The sequence below is a fragment of the Nesoenas mayeri genome (assembly GCF_963082525.1).
Source record: "Nesoenas mayeri genome assembly, chromosome: 5".
Lineage (NCBI taxonomy): Eukaryota > Metazoa > Chordata > Aves > Columbiformes > Columbidae > Nesoenas > Nesoenas mayeri.
Genome location: NC_137548.1, coordinates 67,812,436 through 67,830,146, shown reverse-complemented (window position 1 = coordinate 67,830,146; position 17,711 = coordinate 67,812,436). Strand labels below are relative to the sequence as shown.

The 17,711-nt window shown below is 62.0% G+C and overlaps 1 protein-coding gene across 1 annotated transcript; it reads left to right on the top strand.

Moving 5' to 3' along the window:
• Window positions 1-1,349: 1,349 nt before the first annotated feature.
• On the top strand, window positions 1,350-17,501 carry SYT7 (synaptotagmin 7; the record flags this gene model as incomplete). Its single annotated transcript, XM_080345319.1, has 12 exons — window positions 1,350-1,577; window positions 3,710-3,789; window positions 5,324-5,455; window positions 5,980-6,198; window positions 8,755-9,117; window positions 11,388-11,516; window positions 13,847-13,982; window positions 14,428-14,698; window positions 15,323-15,492; window positions 15,966-16,080; window positions 16,162-16,361; window positions 17,397-17,501. The coding sequence occupies 12 exons, from the start codon at window positions 1,350-1,352 to the stop codon at window positions 17,499-17,501; spliced, it is 2,148 nt and encodes a 715-aa protein (XP_080201445.1).
• Between the last annotated feature and the right edge of the window lie 210 nt (window positions 17,502-17,711).

Here is a 17,711-nt window from a genome sequence, read left to right as displayed (position 1 = left end):
GCTACGGGAGGTTTATACACAGTCACGAGGAGCGATGGCTGGAGGGGCCCCCCCTCGCTGGTTTTTGGCTGGAGGGAACACGTGTGCCGCTGCCGGGGGCTGCCGTGGCCCAGGAGCTGCGACCCCCCTGCTCTGGCCCCAAAAAAACCCCGGGGTGACTTCACCCATCGGCACACCAGGGTGACGGTGACACGCGGGACCCCGCCATGTGCTGGGGGGACACCTGAGCCCCCAGTTTGGCTGCCTCGGGGCCACTCTGACTCATCCCAGCCTCAGAGCCGCTGGCAAATTTCATTACAATAACAAGGTCTGCGGGTGAATTAATTATTAACGATTATTGTTTAATATTGATACTGCAGTACATTTCCAAGGCAGGCTGGTCTGGCCATGGCATGGATGGTGGCCTGTCCCCAGGGCACGGCTACAAGGTCCCCGCAGGGATGTCACAGCGGGGCACCTGCCAGGGGACAGGGCTGGGTCCCCCTGCAAGCCACTTCGGGTCCATATCCATCCTCCCAGGGCCACCCCTCTCACTGGCCCCGTCACCATCCCCAGCGCCCGTGGGGATGATGCTGGAGGAGCACAGGGTTGTCCCCCCACTTCTGGGGTCCCCAAAGTTGTCCCCATGACCAGGCTGGGGAGGAGCAGAGGAGGTGACAGCCTGACCCCGTCCCTGGCAACCCTTGTCCCCACCAAGCGCCCGCGCTGCCCTTTGGGGTGAATTTGTGGGGGTTTGGCTGAACCGAAGAGGGAGAAACCCTGTGGTGGGGAAGGGGAAGAGGAAGAGGAGAAGAGGAAGGAAAAGGTGAAGAAGGTGGAGAAGGTGAAGGGATGGGAAAGGCAAAGGGGAAGGGAAGAGGAAGAGGTGAGGAGGAAGAAGAAGGAAAAGGAGAAGAGGATGAAGAAAGTGAAAGGATGGGCATTGGGAAGGGATGAGCATTAGGAAGGCAAAGGGGAAGAGGATGGTACGGGGAAGGGAAAGGGGAAGGGGAGGAGGAAAGAAAGAGGAAGAGGATGAAGAAGGTGAAAGGATGGGGAAGGGATGGGCATTAGGAAGGCAAAGGGGAAGGAAAGAGGAAAGGGGATGGCGAAGGAAAAGGGGAAGAGGAAGAGGTGGGGAAGAGAAAGGAAAATGGAAGAGGATGGAGAAGGGGAAGAGCATGGAGAAGGTGAAAGGATAGGAAAGCGATGGGAAAGGCATAGACATTAGGAAATGATGGAGAAGGGGAAGAGCATGGAGAAGGTGAAAGGATAGGAAAGCGATGGGGAAGGCATAGACATTAGGAAATGATGGAGAAGGGGAAGGGTAGAGCATTAGGAAGGCAAAGAGGAAAGGGAGAGAGGAAGGGATGAGCAAGGGGAAGCAGCACAAAACGTGCCATGATGGCCAGCGGGAGCAGGGGGAGGCACGTGCCTGTGCTGTCCCCGTCCTGTCCCCTCGCCGAGCGGTGGCTCTGCTCTGTCCCCCACCAGGAGCTCCCTCCCGCGACGTCCTCCTCGTCTCAGCCATCATCACCGTCAGCCTTAGCGTCACCATCGTCCTCTGCGGGATCTGCCAGTGGTGCCAGCGCAAACTGGTGAGTGTCCCCATCCCAACCGGGCGCTGGGCTGGGGAGCAAGTGTGACACACCATGTCCTGGCCACCTTGGTGATGGGTGGGGGTCCCACTGGGTGGGGACAATGCCCCCGTGGAGCGTGTGGCTCGGGCGGAGGCGGTTTGCGGCGGGTGCCGGCTGCAGCTTGTATTTTGCTCTTTAGGAGATGCGATAATTAAATGTTTGGGCCAAACTGTTTGTGCAGCATGAAGGAAAGTTTCCAAATACATATATAAGGGTATATATATATATATATTTGCCACAAGCAGTAACAATCTGGCCCCTGGCCTGCTGGGCACACTCCTGCCTGGCAAAGCCCTGCGGGAAGGTGGCCAGGATGTCCCCAGCGGTGCCAGGAGCCACCCGCTGTGTCCCCCAGCACCCCCAGGACATCCAGCATCCCTCCTCAAGCCTCAGAGCCTTCCTCTTCTTCCTGGAATATCCCAGCACCAGCATCTTTTCCTTCTCCATCAGATTTAAATCTGGGTCAAGTGCTGCGATGGCGACGGCTCTTCCCACACGGGAGATGCTCACCCCAGTGATGCCGGCGGTGGCACCGGTTTAAGCGCTGGGGAGGAGAAGGGCTGGTTGTGCCCAAGGACAGAGCTGGCAGAGGAACAAATCAGTATAAATCGCCTGGGAAAGCGTTCAGGCTGGGAATGGAAAGGCACGTCCCAGCTGGCCCTCGATGGGGCTGGAACAGCTGCGGGGAACCGCGGCCAAAGGTGGCAGCGCCAGGTCGGCAAGTGCTGCGGGAACGTGGGCCAGCAGCCGCTGCCACCGTGTCCCCATCACCCCCGTGCTGGGGACAGTGCTGGACTCAGGGCTGAGTCCCTCCGGGCTGGCCAAAGGACATCCAGGGACGTTGAGCATCCCTGTGCCTGGGGCAGGATCACCCCACGGGCATCCAGGGAGGTTGAACATCCCTGCAGCTCCATCCAGGATCACCCCAGGGGCATCCAGGGAGGTTGAACATCCTTGCAGCTCCATCCAGGATCACCCCAGGGGCATCCAGGGAGGCTGAACATCCTTGCAGCTCCATCCAGGATCACCCCAGGGGCATCCAAGGAGGTGGAACATCCCTGCAGCTCCCTCAAGGATTAACCCATAGGCCCCCAAGGAGACTGAGCGTCCCTGTGCATCCCAGCAGGATCAGATCATGGGCATCCAAATAGATCCAGCATCCCTGCAGCTCCCTGTAGGATCATCCCATGGGCATCCGAGGAGGTTGAGCATCCCTGTGCCTCCTGGCAGGATCATCCCATGGGCATCAGGGAGATCCAACATCCCTGCAGCTCCCTCCAGCATCATCCCATGGGCATCCAAGGAGATCCAGCATCCCTGCAGTTCTTGGCAGGATCATCCCAGGAGCATCCAAGGAGGCTGAGCATCGCTGTGCCTCCTGGCAGGATTAGCCCGTGGGCAGAAATGCCCCGTTCCATGGGCAGGAGGATGCTGGCAGGCCCAGTGCCGCGGTGCTGGGAGGGCTGGTCCACACCCTCCGCCTGCTCCAGCAGCTGTTCCCATCCCACCTCAGCCTCCCAACACCTGCACGGAGCAGCCTTCGCTCCTAATTGTTCGCTAATTGGCTTTAATTACGCTCTTGTCCGCCCTGGATGGGAGCAGCAGGCTGAACCTGTGTCGGAAATGGCAGCGAAGTGCCCTGATTACAAGCCCCAATTAGGAGCCAGCGCTGGCTTCATTATCATATGGCAGCTCTTCCCGTTCGGTGGGGAAGGTGAACTCAATTAATTCAGGTTCAATTATTCCTAAAATTACCTGCTCCTTCCCCGGTGAGGCGGTGGAAGGGTACACAGGCAGTGGCTGCCGCTCTGTCCTTGGGGAGACACAGGGCACAAGCCCCCCCTGGCCCTCCAGCCCCTTGGGGACAGTGCCTGGGAGCCAGGGTGGCCAGGCCAGTGTCTCCCCAGTGCCTTTACTGGTTTTAAGTGCCCCGAGATGAAGCATTGAGAATTTTGCTGCCTGGGTCGGTGGGATGGAGCCCAGTGACCAGGAGGCTGTAAGAGAAAAGGGCAAAATCCAGGTGGACCCCTCCAGCTGATGGAGGGGCAGTGGGGTGTCCCTGCTGTCCCCTGACCCTCTCCTCTCCACAGGGTAAGCGGTACAAGACTTCCCTGGAGACGGTGGGAACCCCCGATTCCAGCCGAGGCCGCAGCGAAAAGAAAACCATCAAGTAGGTGCCAGGGTCGGGGGGGAGAGGGGCAGGGGGCTGTGGTGTCCCAGGTCCCTCCTTGGGGACACAGGTGGCCGTCCCTCTGCTCCCAGCGAGGAGGGGCCGTGCTCAGCCCTGGCAGAGGGAGTTTGGGGGACAGCGAGGGGACACTGAGTGATGGGTGGTCCTCACCATTGTAGCAAAGCATCGCCGAGACCCCTGCTCAGTGCAGGAGTGTCCCCAGGTCCCCCAGCCCCAGTAGGAGACTGGGAGAGCTGGTGGGTCTCTCCTGGTTCACCCACCAAGTGGTGACCATGGTGGGATGGAGCTCTGGGGACCTCAATGTGGGTGTCCCCAGGGATGCAGAGGTGATGGAGCCATGGGGACCTCAGCACAGTGTCCCCAGGGATGCTGAGGTGATGGAGCCATGGGGACCTCAGCATGGTGTCCCCAAGGATGCTGAGGTGATGGAGCCATGGGGACCTCAGCACAGTGCCCCCAGGGATGCAGAGGTGATGGAGCCATGGGGACCTCAGCACAGTGTCCCCAGGGATGCAGAGGTGATGGAGCCATGGGGACCTCAGCACAGTGTCCCCAGGGATGCTGAGATGATGGAGTCGTGGGGACCTCAGTGCAGTGTCCCCAGGGATGCAGAGATGATGGAGCCCCCTCCCAGGTTGCTCCACGGGTACTGGGGATGCAGTGGGGAAAGGAGCACGAACGCCCCATCTCAGGGCGTTGAGCGGGGAGCAAGGTGGGGGTTGGCAGTGGGGGTGCTCTCTTGGCCACCCCCAGCGCCAGCTCTGCCCCCTGCACCCCCTGGCACCCACAGGGCTCTTGGGAGGAGCCAGGACAACCGGGAGGGAAATAGCCCCTGCCTGGAGTAAGGCCGTTGTAAATCTACTCCTTGGGCGCCACCTTTTTGCCAGGGTGTCATTGGGGTGCAGGCATCTGGGGTGACCTCGGGCACCCTCTTCCTGGGCACAGCTGCTCCTGGCCACACCAGGGACCAGAGGGGGACACGTCCCCTCCTGACAGCTCACGGGGGACTCGCCGGAGCCGGGGGGCTCAGGCTCGGTGGCAGCACTGGGGCTGGTCCGGTGTGGGGTCTGCAGTGAACGGCAGCGTCATGGTTAACTGAGCAGCCTGCGCTTCCAGGACCCGGCTGCCGAGGAGGCCAGGACATATGGACACATGTGCCGGGGACACACAGACACACGTGCCGGGGACACACGGACACACATGCCGGGGCCGCATGGACACGCGTGCTCGGGACACGGCGCTCGCCGGCACCTTTCTAACCCCCCATCCTTCTCTCCTCCCCAGCCAGCTCCTGTCTCTCCGCAGCTCTGCCCTGCTCCGTCCGTCTGTCCGTCTGTCTGTGTGTCGGTGTCCCGGGGTGGGCGGCCGTGCTCCCCGTCTCTCTCCGCAGGATCCTGGCGCTCCGGGGGCGGAGGGGCTGGTGTTCTTTCCCTCCCCTTCTCGCAGGAATTCAGCTTTTCTCTCTTGTATTTTCCCTTTTGTTTTCTTTCTCCCTGGTCTGCGGCCGCTGTAGCGATCTAGACAGAGACTTTTGGAATAACAATGACAACACAGTGCAGCAGAAATGGAGCTCCTACCCTCCCAAGGAGTTTATTCTAAACATTTCACCTTACGCCCCGTACGGTGACCCCCGGCTTTCCCTCAAGTGAGTCTCTCCTTACCGGGTTTGCTCCGTGTAGTGAGTATTTGGGCAGCACCCACTCGCCTTCCTCCTCCTCCTCCTCCTCCTCTTCCTCCTCCTGGGCTCCCCGCACCCCCCCCCATGGGCAGCCCCATGGAGACGAGCAACCCCTCCTTCCCCATCCCCCCAGGGGCAACAACGGGTCCCCCCCAAACCCGCGGTGGCACAGGACGGGGTTGCGCGTTGGGGACACCCCCTCGGCGTGGGGACAGGTCCCCCCCTGGGGCCGGGCTGCCGGCAAGCGGGACCCCGACCCCCCATCCTCCTCCCCACTTTTATTTTGGATGGTTCCCCCCCGTCCCCAGCCAGGATCCCCCCTTTTTTTTTTCTTTTGCAGTGCTGATATCTCTCTTTCTCTCTCTGTCTGTCTGTCCATCTCTTGTCTGTCTGCCCACCCCCACCTCCCCCACCCCAAAACCACCACATCCGTCTGTCCGTCCGGCTGGTTCGTGTCTGTCTGGGGGGGTCCGGCCGCCCACCCGTCCCAGTGGCTCTCTGTTATCAGGGGCCAAGCTGACGGCGTCGGCCGCCGCGGGGTTGGCGGGGGACCACGACGCCGCCCGCCCCGGGGAGAAGCAGCGGCTCGGCGAGGACGGCCTGAGGAGCAGCGTCTCTGCCCACAGCGAGCCCGGCGCGGGGAAGGCGGCGCGAGGCCGCTGGCACACGGTGCAGAGTCACTTGGCCGCAGGGAAACTCAGCCTGTCCAAGTGAGTGAGCACGCACGGCCCGGCAGCGCCATCCCGGCATCGGCGTCCCGGCACGGGCCACCGAGAGGTCCCCCGGGGCCACCGTGCCGAGGGGACGCCCAGGGCTCCGGCGGCGTTTTGGCTTGGGGGGAGCAGAGCTCAAGCCCCCTCCGGGCAGGAGGAGCACCCTTGGGTGCTGTCCCTGGCACTTTGGGTGGCTTTGCTGGGTGCTGCAGGGGACACCATGGTGGTGATGCCCCAAAGGCAGGAGCTGCTGTCCCATGTCCCTGGGATGTCCCTCTGTGCTGTCCACTGACACCTGGCACTGCGCTTGCAGCTCCACCACCTGATGCCAGGGGGAGTTGGGGAAAATTGTCGGTTTAACAAATTTAGGGGAAAACCAGGGTTTTGGCACATTCTGCAGGACTTGCAGCTGGGTGGGGGTCTCGGTGAGACCCTCCGCTGCTGGCAGAGACCATAGCTCTGCTGGGGAGATGACAATGATTTGTTTATCTGGCTGTGGGCTCCGTCCTATGGTCCCGGTCTCTGCGCCAGTTTCTCCACCACCGTGGTACCGGCTGAGCAGCCGGCGGGTCCCAGCAGTGGCTCCAGAGCCTTTGGAAAGGTCGGTGACGATGGCAAAGCTGCTGGCGCGCTCCATCCCTGCCACTCCTTCCAGCCTTGTCGGTGGGGAGAAAAACCTTCCCAAAAGAGAAAGGCCAGTCCTGCCGCTTCAGTTGAATCCTGGAGCCCCAAAAATGGGTGTTCAGCCTCATTTGGAGCCACAGCCACCCATCTGGTGTGATGCTGGTGTGTGGGGAGGCGAGAGGGAGAGGCGAGGAAGAGGGGGGATCCGTGCAGCCTTCATCTCTCCCTAAACCCACCGGGATCCCGCGCTGCTCTGCGGGATGTGCCAAGGCTGGGGATGAAAAGGCGTCGCGCAGACGCCGAGAGCCACGGACACGCGCCGTTCGGTGCCTCCGCTGCCGCCGGCTCACAGCGGTGCCGGCGTGGGGACGGGCTCTGCCATCCCAGCAGGTGGCTCCAGAGCCTGGCAGGGCTGGGAGAGGGACAGACGGATGCACAGACGTCTGTTGCCGTGCTGGTGCAGGCGGTCAGGGCAGGGTTAAGGGGACGAGGGTGCCGCTGGTGGAGCATCCTGCTGTGCAGCAGCGATGTCGTGCAGAGCCTTTGGGTTTGGGGGGGTTCGGCTGCAGGCAGAGTGTGCAGGCAGGGAACGCAGGCAGGGCACACCGGCAGCACACACCAGCAGGGAACGCAGGCAGGGAACGCAGGCAGGGCACACGGGCAGGGAACGCAGGCAGGGCACACGGGCAGGGCGCGCTGCCGCCTGGCACGGTGCTGGCAGGAGCCGGCGTCTCCAGCTGGCGCCGGGCCGAGAGGAGCCAGATTTAGTTTCCTGTGACTGAGAGGTTGTAAATGAAACTAATTTCGGATGTGACGGGGAAGCGAAAGGAGGTCGGCGGCAGGCGCGGGGGGGCCGTGCCCCCAGGTGCCTCCAGCCCCGGCTGTGGGGCCAGACCCGTCCCCACTCCTCTCAACCTCCCTCCCTCCTCTCTCTCTTTCTCTCACCTTCTGCTCTTTCTTCACCTCTTTATTTTTTTTTCAAGCTATTTATCCTTCCCCCCCACCCTGTCCCCCCACTGCTGGCAATGCACGACGGCACAGCTTGGCCGCACGTTTTCAGCCAAGGGTGACATCGGTGGCCGCTGCTGGAGGTGACTCCCCAGCCCGTGGGGACCTTGTCCTTGTCCATTGGGGACCCCCAAGGCTGGCTGGACCCCTGGGCTTGTGGCCAGGAGCTTTGCAGGCAGCATGGGCTGCGCCGCGCATGTCCTGCCGCCCTGGCGCGGGGCTGGTGCATGGGCCACCACCGCGTCCCCTGCCGGCATCTCGCCTGCTCTTCGCTCTCTGCCAGAAATGAAGGAATTTTGGCTTTTCTGTGTCCCCATCCCATGACTGGGGGGGGGACTGGGAGCATGACCAGACCCCCCCAGCATTGGGGTCCCTCTCTGCTGGCTTGGCCCTGGGGACACCCAGCTTGGTGGCATGGCACAACTGCGGGGTGCTCGGCACCCCCGTGGCTGCGGGACCCCCCGGTGGCACCATCCCGCATGCCGGGGGATGCTGAGACCCAGTGGCGCTGGGCTGGGAGGGACGGGGACGGGGACGGGCTGGCTGGCAGCACGTGAGCGGGCGCCGGGGGATTCACCGTCACGCAGCAGCCTAATTAGCTGGCAAACGAGGGCGGCCGGCGTGCTGGGAAGGCACCGGCTGCACGGCTGGAGCGGGAGGGCACCCAGCCGGTGCCGAACCCCCCGGCAGCCCCGACAGCCCCCCCGGCGAGATGGCGGCGACACGAGACCCCCGTGTTGGCAGCGAGACCAAAGCGGGGCCGAGAGGCAGAGGAACCGGTCGCTGCACCCGCTGGCCCTTGCCGGAGCGTTCCCTGCGCTGGGGCATCTTCTCTCTAACTCTTTTCTTTTCCTTCCTCCAATTTTCCCCCTTCACCTTCTTCTCCTTTCTCTCCTCTCCTCTGCCCTTCCTCTCCCTAAGTTTCGAGGACTCCACCTTGTCCACAGCCACTACCCTTGAGTATATCCCCACCTCAGCAGGCGACCCCAAATGCCAGAGGCCCCGCACGCTCATGCGCCAGCAAAGTCTCCAGCAACCCCTCAACCAGCGCGCCAACCACAGCCAACCCACCACCAGCCAAAGCTTGGGGCATCTCCAAGCCCACAGCGGCTCCTCCACCGGCACCGGCAACCCGCGGGGCTCCCGTGGTGCTCCGGGGCGGCAGGGCATCGCCGCCGGCTCCAAACAGCGGATGGCTGGCGGCCGCAGCCGTTCCAATCCCGGCAGCTGGGACCACGTGGTGGGGCAGATCCGCAACCGCGGCTTGGACATGAAGTCCTTCTTGTAAGTCTGCGCTCGCTCCTTCTCCATCGCTTGCTCCATCACTTTCTGCTCTCTCCATCTCTCTCTCCTTCACTTGCTCCTTCTCTCGTTCCTCTGCTCTCTCCATCACTCTCTGTTCTCTCCATCTCTCTCTCCATCACTCTCTGTTCTTTCCATCTCTCAATTGCTCTCTGCTCTCTCCATCCCTCTCTCCATCCCTCTCTCCATCCCTCTCTGCTCTCTCCATCTCTCTCCTTCACTTGCTCCTTTGCTTGCTCCTCTGCTCTCTCCTCTGCTCTCTCCATCACTGTCTGCTCTCTCCATCACTCTCTGCTCTCTCTGTCTCTCTCTCCATTGCTCTCTGCTCTCTCCATCTCTCTCTCCTTCACTTGCTCCTTCTCTCGTTCCTCTGCTCTCTCCATCACTCTCTGTTCTCTCCATCTCTCCATTGCTGTCTGCTCTCTCCATCTCTCTCTCCTTCACTTGCTCCTTCTCTTGCTCCTCTGCTCTCTCCATCCCTCTCTCCATCCTTCTCTCCATCCCTCTCTGCTTTCTCCATCCCTCTCTGCTCTTTCCATCTCTCTCCTTCACTTGCTCCTTTGCTTGCTCCTCTGCTCTCTCCATCCCTCTCTCCATCACTCTCTGCTCTCTCTGTCTCTCTCTCCATTGCTCTCTGCTCTCTCCATCTTTCTCTCCTTCACTTGCTCCTCTGCTCACTCCTCTGCTCTCTCCATCGCTCTCTGCTCTCTCGATCACTCTCTCCATCTCTCCTTCACTTGCTCTTTTGCTTACTCCTTTGTTCTCTCCATCACTCTCTCCATCACTCTCTCTACCTCTCTTTCCTTCACTTGCTCTCTCCATGGCTCCTTTACTCTCTCCATCGCCCTCTCCATTGTTCACCCTGGCACAGCTGCTCAGCTGGCACCACCTCGGGGCAATGTCACCAGCGGGAAGAGCCAGGTCCCCTCTAGCCCCATCATGGGGCACAGGGGTGGCTCCCAAGCCCCAGAAGGGTCTCCCGTGCTCCCCCCAACTTGCTTTGCCCCACAGCTTTGCTGCAGATCACCAGCTGGTGTGGGTGCTCCCTTTGGTCCCCAGGGAGTGCAGGGATGTCCCAGCCCATGGGATGGCCACTGGCATGGTCCCCAAGGAGTGACATTGTCCCAAGGAGGAGGAGGAGGGGGCAGCTTTGTCAACAGGGTGACTGTCCCCGTATCGCTGCCTGTCAGGCTGCTTTCCGCCCGTGTGATCTTTAATCTGGCTTAACCCCATCTCCATATCAGCGCTGCCTTGCAAACCTCAAACGCCGAGGACTGATCCGAGTCCTCTGTCCCTCGGCACATGACATTGTCACTCCTCCGCAGAGCTGCTCCCGTCCTCCCTGGGGTCGTCCTGCTCCCTCCAGCCTCTGTTTGCCACCAGGCACCCAAAGGAAGGGGATGTTCAGTCCCGGCTCTGCGGCTGCTGTTCAGGGTGGGGAGGACTGATCCTGCCCTTGCTGGATCAGCACAGCACCTTCTGCATCGGGGTGAGGCAGAAAAAACCCTTGGGGACACAAATTCAGCTGTCCCCCCAGCTCCTGCTGCTGAATTCCCACCGAGCGGCTCCTCGCCAGCTCCATTTGCCGCGTCCTCGTGTGGCGACGCGGCTCATTACCCATCCCCAGGGCCACGTTCCTCCGTGTTTACCCAGCGCCGATGCTGGTTCCAGCTGTAATTGTGGGGGGAGCAGCCGCAGAGCCGGGACGTGCCGAGCCGGCGGTGGTTTCCCCACTGAGGAGCCGCTGGTGTTCACCACCACCGCTTGCCAAAGCCATTAACTTCGCTTCTGGCTCTTTCCTCTCTGCCCTCCCCGGCACCATGGTGTAAATGTGGTTACGGGCTCCGGTGGAGGCTGCACTAGCAGCAAAGACCCTTGTCCGTGGCACCTTCCTCCAGGGAAGGATGCTGGAACCTTGTTCCCTTCATGCTGTCCCTTGTCCCCAGGCCCTCCGGGCACATTTTCCCCCCTCGGCAGGACCTCAGCATCCTGGACCGGTGGAGAATGGGGTGGTGGTACCCACGGGTCACCGGCGCTGGCACCTTTGTCCACACAGCCCTTTGTACCCATCCTGGACATGGTTTCCTGCGCAGGGGTCGGTGGCCAGAGCCGGGGTCCCCTCGCTGTCACAGGGACCCCGGGATGCCACCGCTCCGGCGGGTTCCCTGCCTGATGCTGTGTTCTCCTCTTTCTCTTTTTGTTTTCCTTTCTTTCTTTCTCTCTCCCGCTGCCGGCGGGGCCGCCCCGGGCAGGGAAGGCCGGATGGTGGTGTTATCCCTGGTTTTGGGACTCTCAGAACAAGATGACTTTGCCAATATCCCTGACCTGCAACCCGCTGGGACGCAGCCGCCCAACCAGCCGAACGCTCAGGGGGACAAGAGGTATGAGCGAGGGACAAGGACGGTCCCGCAGGAGGAGGAGGAGGAGACGAGGGCTTCACCCAGGGTGGAGGAGGAGGAGGAGGAAGAGGAGGTGGAGTGCGAAGGTTGGAGCGGCACAGGGTGGCCCAGCGGGGCACGGCGACATCTGCAGCGCCCCACCGTTCTGCCACCGGAGCGGTGACACCGAGAGGACACCCCCCATCCCTTCCTCCTCCCTCCCCGCCCTCCCTCTCCTGCCATCCCCTCAACCCTGGCTGCATGTTGGGGGGGACACACGCTCGGGAGCGGGGCGCGGGGCAGGGTGACAAAGGGGTGACAGGCTCAGGTACACCCTGCAATGATGCTACCTGAGCCATGTCCCATCCCGATGCATGTCACCACCACCCCCAGCCCGGTGGGGCTGTTTGCAGCCCGGGGTGGGGTGAGCAGCTCCTTTGGGGACACAGGGACATCCCTGCAGTGGCATGTCCTCAAGCCCCGACGCTGGTGGGGGGCAGAGCAAGCGTGACAAGCTTGGGGGGATACATCATCCCCCTTCTCCTCCAAGCAAGCCTCCGGCTGCCCCCCACCTTCCTGGGGTGCTGGAGCCTCTGCAGCGCATCCCGCACCGGGGCTGGGGGGCAGAGGGTCCCCCCGCTGCCAGGATGGGGGTGTCAGTCCCCTCCAGAGCGAGGAGGAGGCGCGAAACTCAGCGTGTTAATGAACTGGCGCCGTTCTCAGCTATTTTTACCCCGCTCGGCTTTGGTTTCGCTCCATCTTTTAGCACTTTTCCCGGCGTCGCGCTGCGTGGCTGGTCCCTGCTGGGGACACCGGCCGCTGTGCCGTGGCATGGGGACGTGGGGCACCGGGACATGGGGCATGGGGGTGGGTGGCTGTGCCGCAGCAAGACCCTGCTACCCGCTTCCCCCCAGCTCGCTGCCCGAAAAACCCATCCTGGTGCATGCATGGCCCCCCCGCCTCCATGTCCCCCCCTGCTCCCTGTCTCCATGGGGGACACGGGACATTGGGGGTTCAGCCGGCTCTTCTCCCCCCAACTCCCACCTGCCCACTCTCCCGCTCTTCTTCCTCGACACGTCTCCTCCATCCCCGTTTCTCAGCTTCTTCCTTGCAGCCCGTCCCCAGCGGCTCCAGCCCGGCGCTTTGGTGTGTCTCCCGTCCCGGCGACTTTCCGTCTGTCCGTCTGTCCATCCCATTCCTCTCTCGCAGTTCCCTCCCCGCAGGCCGGCGCTGGACGATGCTGCTCCTCTTCCTCTCTCTTTGCTCTCTCCCGCTCTCTCTTTTTCTCGCTGTCCGTGACCTCCACCAGCACCCACGGCTCCACGGCACCTCCTCACCCAGCGGGTCCCGCCGCCACCTGCCTTTGCGCTGGTTTTAACCTGATTTTGCTTCCCCAGCTACCTCGGGCTCTCCGGTCCTCCCCGGTGCTGTCCCACTGGGATGTGTGTGCGTGGGTGTGCTTCTGTCCCCGTTGTCCCCAGGTCCCCCCGACATGTCCCCGTTGGCGTGTGCTTGGCGTGTCAGTGGGTGTCTCGTGGCATGCGTTGTGGCTTTGCTGGGGCTGTGCCACCAACGTGCCACCTGCCGTGACGTGTGTGTGTCCCCTTGGTCTGCTGGTTTGTCACCGTGTCTCGGCGCGGGGGGTGCATCGTGGGGTGCCTGTCTGTGTGCGCATCCCCTCTGCTCTCGGGTCTCTCTAGAGCCACCCAGGGCTGCCCCCATCGCTGCCACCACCTGTCCCCTGTTGTCCCCTGTGCGTGGTGGCAGCGTGGCCCCGGCGCGTGCCCATCCGTCTCTGTCCGACTGCCCCCTCCCTGGCACTGTGGCCACCAGTGTGGCTGTTCCCAAGCCCTGGCTGTGACAACTGGGGTGTGTGGGGACAGCCAGGGCACCGGGGGTCTCGATGGCAGATGAAAAGGAGGGTTAGCACCAGGCCACCATGCCACGCCACAGCAGGAATCGCTGGTGGGTCAGCTCTGTGTTGGGGCAGGAAGGAGCTGTGCTGGTGGGGACCGGGTCACCACAGGGCTGAGTGGCTGCCGGTGACATCACCATGGTCTCTGTGGCCATGGGGAGTGGGACGTGGCCAGGGCACGGGACCTGCTGCCATGCTCTGGAGTGACATCCCGCGGGGCACCGGCTGGCACTGAACAGGAACCAGCTGTGCCGGGAGGCTGGTGGCTGCAGCCGGTGCCACACAGCTGCCGGTGGCACATCCCTGGGTGCCCCCGCAGCCCAGCTCTGCCCGTGTCCCCGCCGGGACAGGATGCTGCCCCTCGCTGTCCCCTCGGCTCTGTCCCCTCTCCCCTAAGGCTCTGCCTCTCTTTCCGCAGGTTGCCGGCCAGCGGCAAGGCGGTGACCACAGCGCCCGTGCCAGGGCAGCCGCCGCAAGATGAGTCCGACCGCAAGACAGAGCCACATTCCTCCGTCTCCGACCTGGTCAACTCGCTGACCAGCGAGATGCTGATGGTGGGTGATGAGACGGGGTCCCCAGGGGTGACATCCCACCCTGGGCATCTCCTCGCATCCCCCCGGCTCTTCCCTGTGCCACAAGCGCTCCGGCACGTCCCAGCCTGCTCTGCCGTGTCCCCGTCACAGCCGGGCACCGTGGTGGCACAGCCAGGGTGACGCAGCCGTCCCCCCACGAGCGAGTGGTGCCGGAGACGTGAGGGACGGGCTGTCAGGAGGAATTTGGCTAATTGGCGCTTCCCCGTCCCCGGGACGCGTGGCACGGAGCCAGGAGTCATCCGAGGCGATGGCACTGACAGGAAGAGGCTGATGCCTTCTGACAGATGGGGGTCGGGTGCTTTTGTGAACCGGGTTTGGGTTCCAAAACAGGGCAGGGGAGAGGGGTGTGCAGACCCCACTGGTGGTCCCGTGCACCACGCTCACCCGCTTTGTCCCCCTGCCTCAGCTCTCTCCGGGCTCCGAGGATGACGAGGCCCATGAAGGCATCAGCCGGGAGAACCTGGGCCGCATCCAGTTCAGCGTCGGCTACAACTTCCAGGAGTCCACCTTGACCGTCAAGATCATGAAGGCACAGGAGCTGCCAGCCAAGGACTTCAGTGGCACCAGCGACCCCTTCGTCAAGATCTACCTGCTCCCCGACAAGAAGCACAAGCTGGAGACCAAGGTGAAGCGGAAGAACCTCAACCCACACTGGAACGAGACCTTCCTCTTTGAAGGTAGGGGCTGGGATGGACTGAAGTGGACTGCGGTGGGAGTGGAGCTGTTGTGGATCCTCTGTCCTTCCTCCTGGGCTGGATCAGCTCAGCTTGAGCTGCCAACGTGGTGGCCATTGGCGATGAGACAGCTTAGCTAACGTGGTGGCCATCAGAGATGAGAAGGGTTGTCTAGCGTGGTGGCTATCAGTGATTGAACAGGTTGGCCAATGTGGTGGCCATCAGTGATGAGATGGGTTGGCCAACCCATCGGGAATGAGATGGGTTGGCCAACAGTGTGGCCATTGGTGATGAGATGAATTGGCCAATGTGGTGGCCATTGGTGATGAGATGGGTTGGCCAAGCCATCAAGGCCAGGTTGAAGGATTTCGCTCTGTGTCCCATAAAAGGGACACGAGAGGAGGCTCCTTCTCCCCTCATCAGGCACCCATGGGTGAATGCACACAGAGAATTAATCTGCTACCAGCCACCATGGTGGCCCAAGGCCACAAGAAGCGTCCCATGCTGTCTTCTGCCCATCTGCTGCCTGTCACCAACATACCCCCATCAGCACGGGCACTGGGTGCTGCTCACCATGGCCATGGTGGTGATGATGATGGATCCTCATCACCTTCATCTCCGGCACAGGGTTCCCTTACGAGAAGGTGGTGCAACGGGTGCTGTACCTCCAGGTCCTGGACTACGACCGCTTCAGCCGTAACGACCCCATCGGGGAGGTGTCCATCCCCCTCAACAAGGTGGACCTCACCCAGATGCAAACCTTCTGGAAGGATCTGAAGCCCTGCAGTGATGGCAGTGTAAGGGTCCCCCTGCCACCCCCTTAGGACAGCCCTTGAGAGGAGGTCACCCCCTGTCCCTGTGGTGTCCCATCCTCTTGCTGGCCCAACAGGGACATTTTCTGCTCTACAAGAAGGTTCACCATCCAATGGAGAGGCTTCTCTTCCCAAATCTTTATATGAAGGCACTAAGTAGCCCAAAGCGAATGTTTTATTTGGGGTCAAAAAGAGCTGGTTCAGGTAGATCTAAAATGAAAAGTTTTCTTTTTCTCTTGCCTCCAGCAAGACCAGAAAATGTCCCACTGGGGATGGCCCCGTGTCCTCCTGCCCTGATTTTCTGTACAGCCCCAAAGTCCCTGCTTGGGACAGCTCGGGAGGGTCTCAGCCCAGCACCCCACTCCTGTGGTGGGACATCAGGGCTTGGGCTGGGTGCCGCAGCACAAGGGGGGTTGGCTTTTTGGGGTCCCCCCTGAGGTCCTCCACGGGTCCCACAGGGAAGCCGTGGGGAGCTGCTGCTGTCGCTGTGCTACAATCCCTCGGCCAACTCCATCGTGGTGAACATCATCAAAGCGCGGAACCTCAAAGCCATGGACATCGGGGGCACATCAGGTAGGAGCTGTGACTCCCCGCATGCCGGCCATGGCTGTCGGAGGCCCAGCCGGGGCTGAGAGCAGCTCCTGTCCCCCCCAGACCCCTACGTGAAGGTGTGGCTGATGTACAAGGACAAGCGGGTGGAGAAGAAGAAGACGGTGGTGATGAAGCGGTGCCTGAACCCTGTCTTCAACGAGTCCTTCGCCTTCGACATCCCCACGGAGCGGCTGCGCGAGACCACCATTGTCATCACCGTCATGGACAAGGACAGGCTGAGCCGCAACGATGTCATCGGCAAGGTGGGTTCTGTGTCGTGGTGGAACCCAGAGATGTGTCCTGCTGAGGGGTGGCAGCTGGGGGACAGCCAGGTCTCTGGTTGATGGAGACCGGGGCCATCTCAAGCTGGAGATGAAGGTGGAGGATGGTGGGGACCTGGCCTGCACTGGAGGGAGCTCCAACCTGCCAAAAACCTATTTATAATGAGGCAAAAATCAAAGTCCCTGGTGGCTCCTGTGTGCTGGGGGTCCAGGTGGAGCTGGAGACCCTCCCTGTGGTGGCACCATCCTGGGTGGGACAGCAGGTACAGCTGTGGGGATCAGCTGGGGGTCCCCAGGGTCCACATCCACCACCAGCCTTGTCCCTGTGCCGGCGTTACCCACCATCTCCCCATAACAGGAGCAGAGGGATCCATCCCCTCTGGATTTGATTTCCATTAAGTCCATCCCACTCTCCGCTCGTTAGGGTAACGATGACAAACGAGCATGGTAATCTCCGTTATTAGCGCTCACCGCAACCAATGAGCCCCAAATGCTGCGCCGTAATCACGCAAAACATGTAAATTGGGATAAAATGGGGAGGGGGACGAGGTGTCGGCATCCCAGGTGGGACATCGCCAGTGGCACAAGCCCAACGCCAGCCAGGGGTCTGGACAGACAGACAAACTGACGGTGCCCACGATGTCTCCGCTTTGCGTTAGAGCTGCCGGGAGCATCGTGGTGCAAAAGCAAAACGGTGTGAGAGCCAAGCGATGCTGCCAGTGGTGGAGCCGGAGGAGAGGAGCGTGCCCTTCACACCATGGCCGGCAGCCTCCTAATCACTCTTAATTGTATAATTAGCAGCGATCCGCTAAGCCAGAGCAGCGGCACTGGCTCCCTGAGCCATAGGGAGGGCTGGCACGTGGTTTTCCCCATCACCATATGGAAAATAGATGGATAAAAGGGCATGGGGATGATGCCACACAGCGGGGGAGTGGGGAGGTTGGGGACAAAGGTGACAGCTCCAGGGAGCAGGATGGGGCTGGGGGGCAGGTCCGAGGTGCTGCCGTGTCCCCACAGATTTACCTGTCGTGGAAGAGCGGCCCCGGGGAGGTGAAGCACTGGAAGGACATGATCGCCCGGCCCCGGCAGGCCGTGGCACAGTGGCACCAGCTGAAGGCCTGAGCACCCCAAGACTGTGCAGGGGTCCCCCAATTCCCACCCGGCCCCCGTCACCCCTCTGAGGAGCCAAGGGACCGGTGGGACAGTGGCTCATGGGGACCCGGCGGTAGGAGGGGGACGGAGCCCCCCCAGCTCCCCGCTTTCTCCTTTCGCCATCACGGGGATTTGGGGGTTGCCCAGCCAGGACCCCCAGCCAAGGAGGGTGACAGAAGC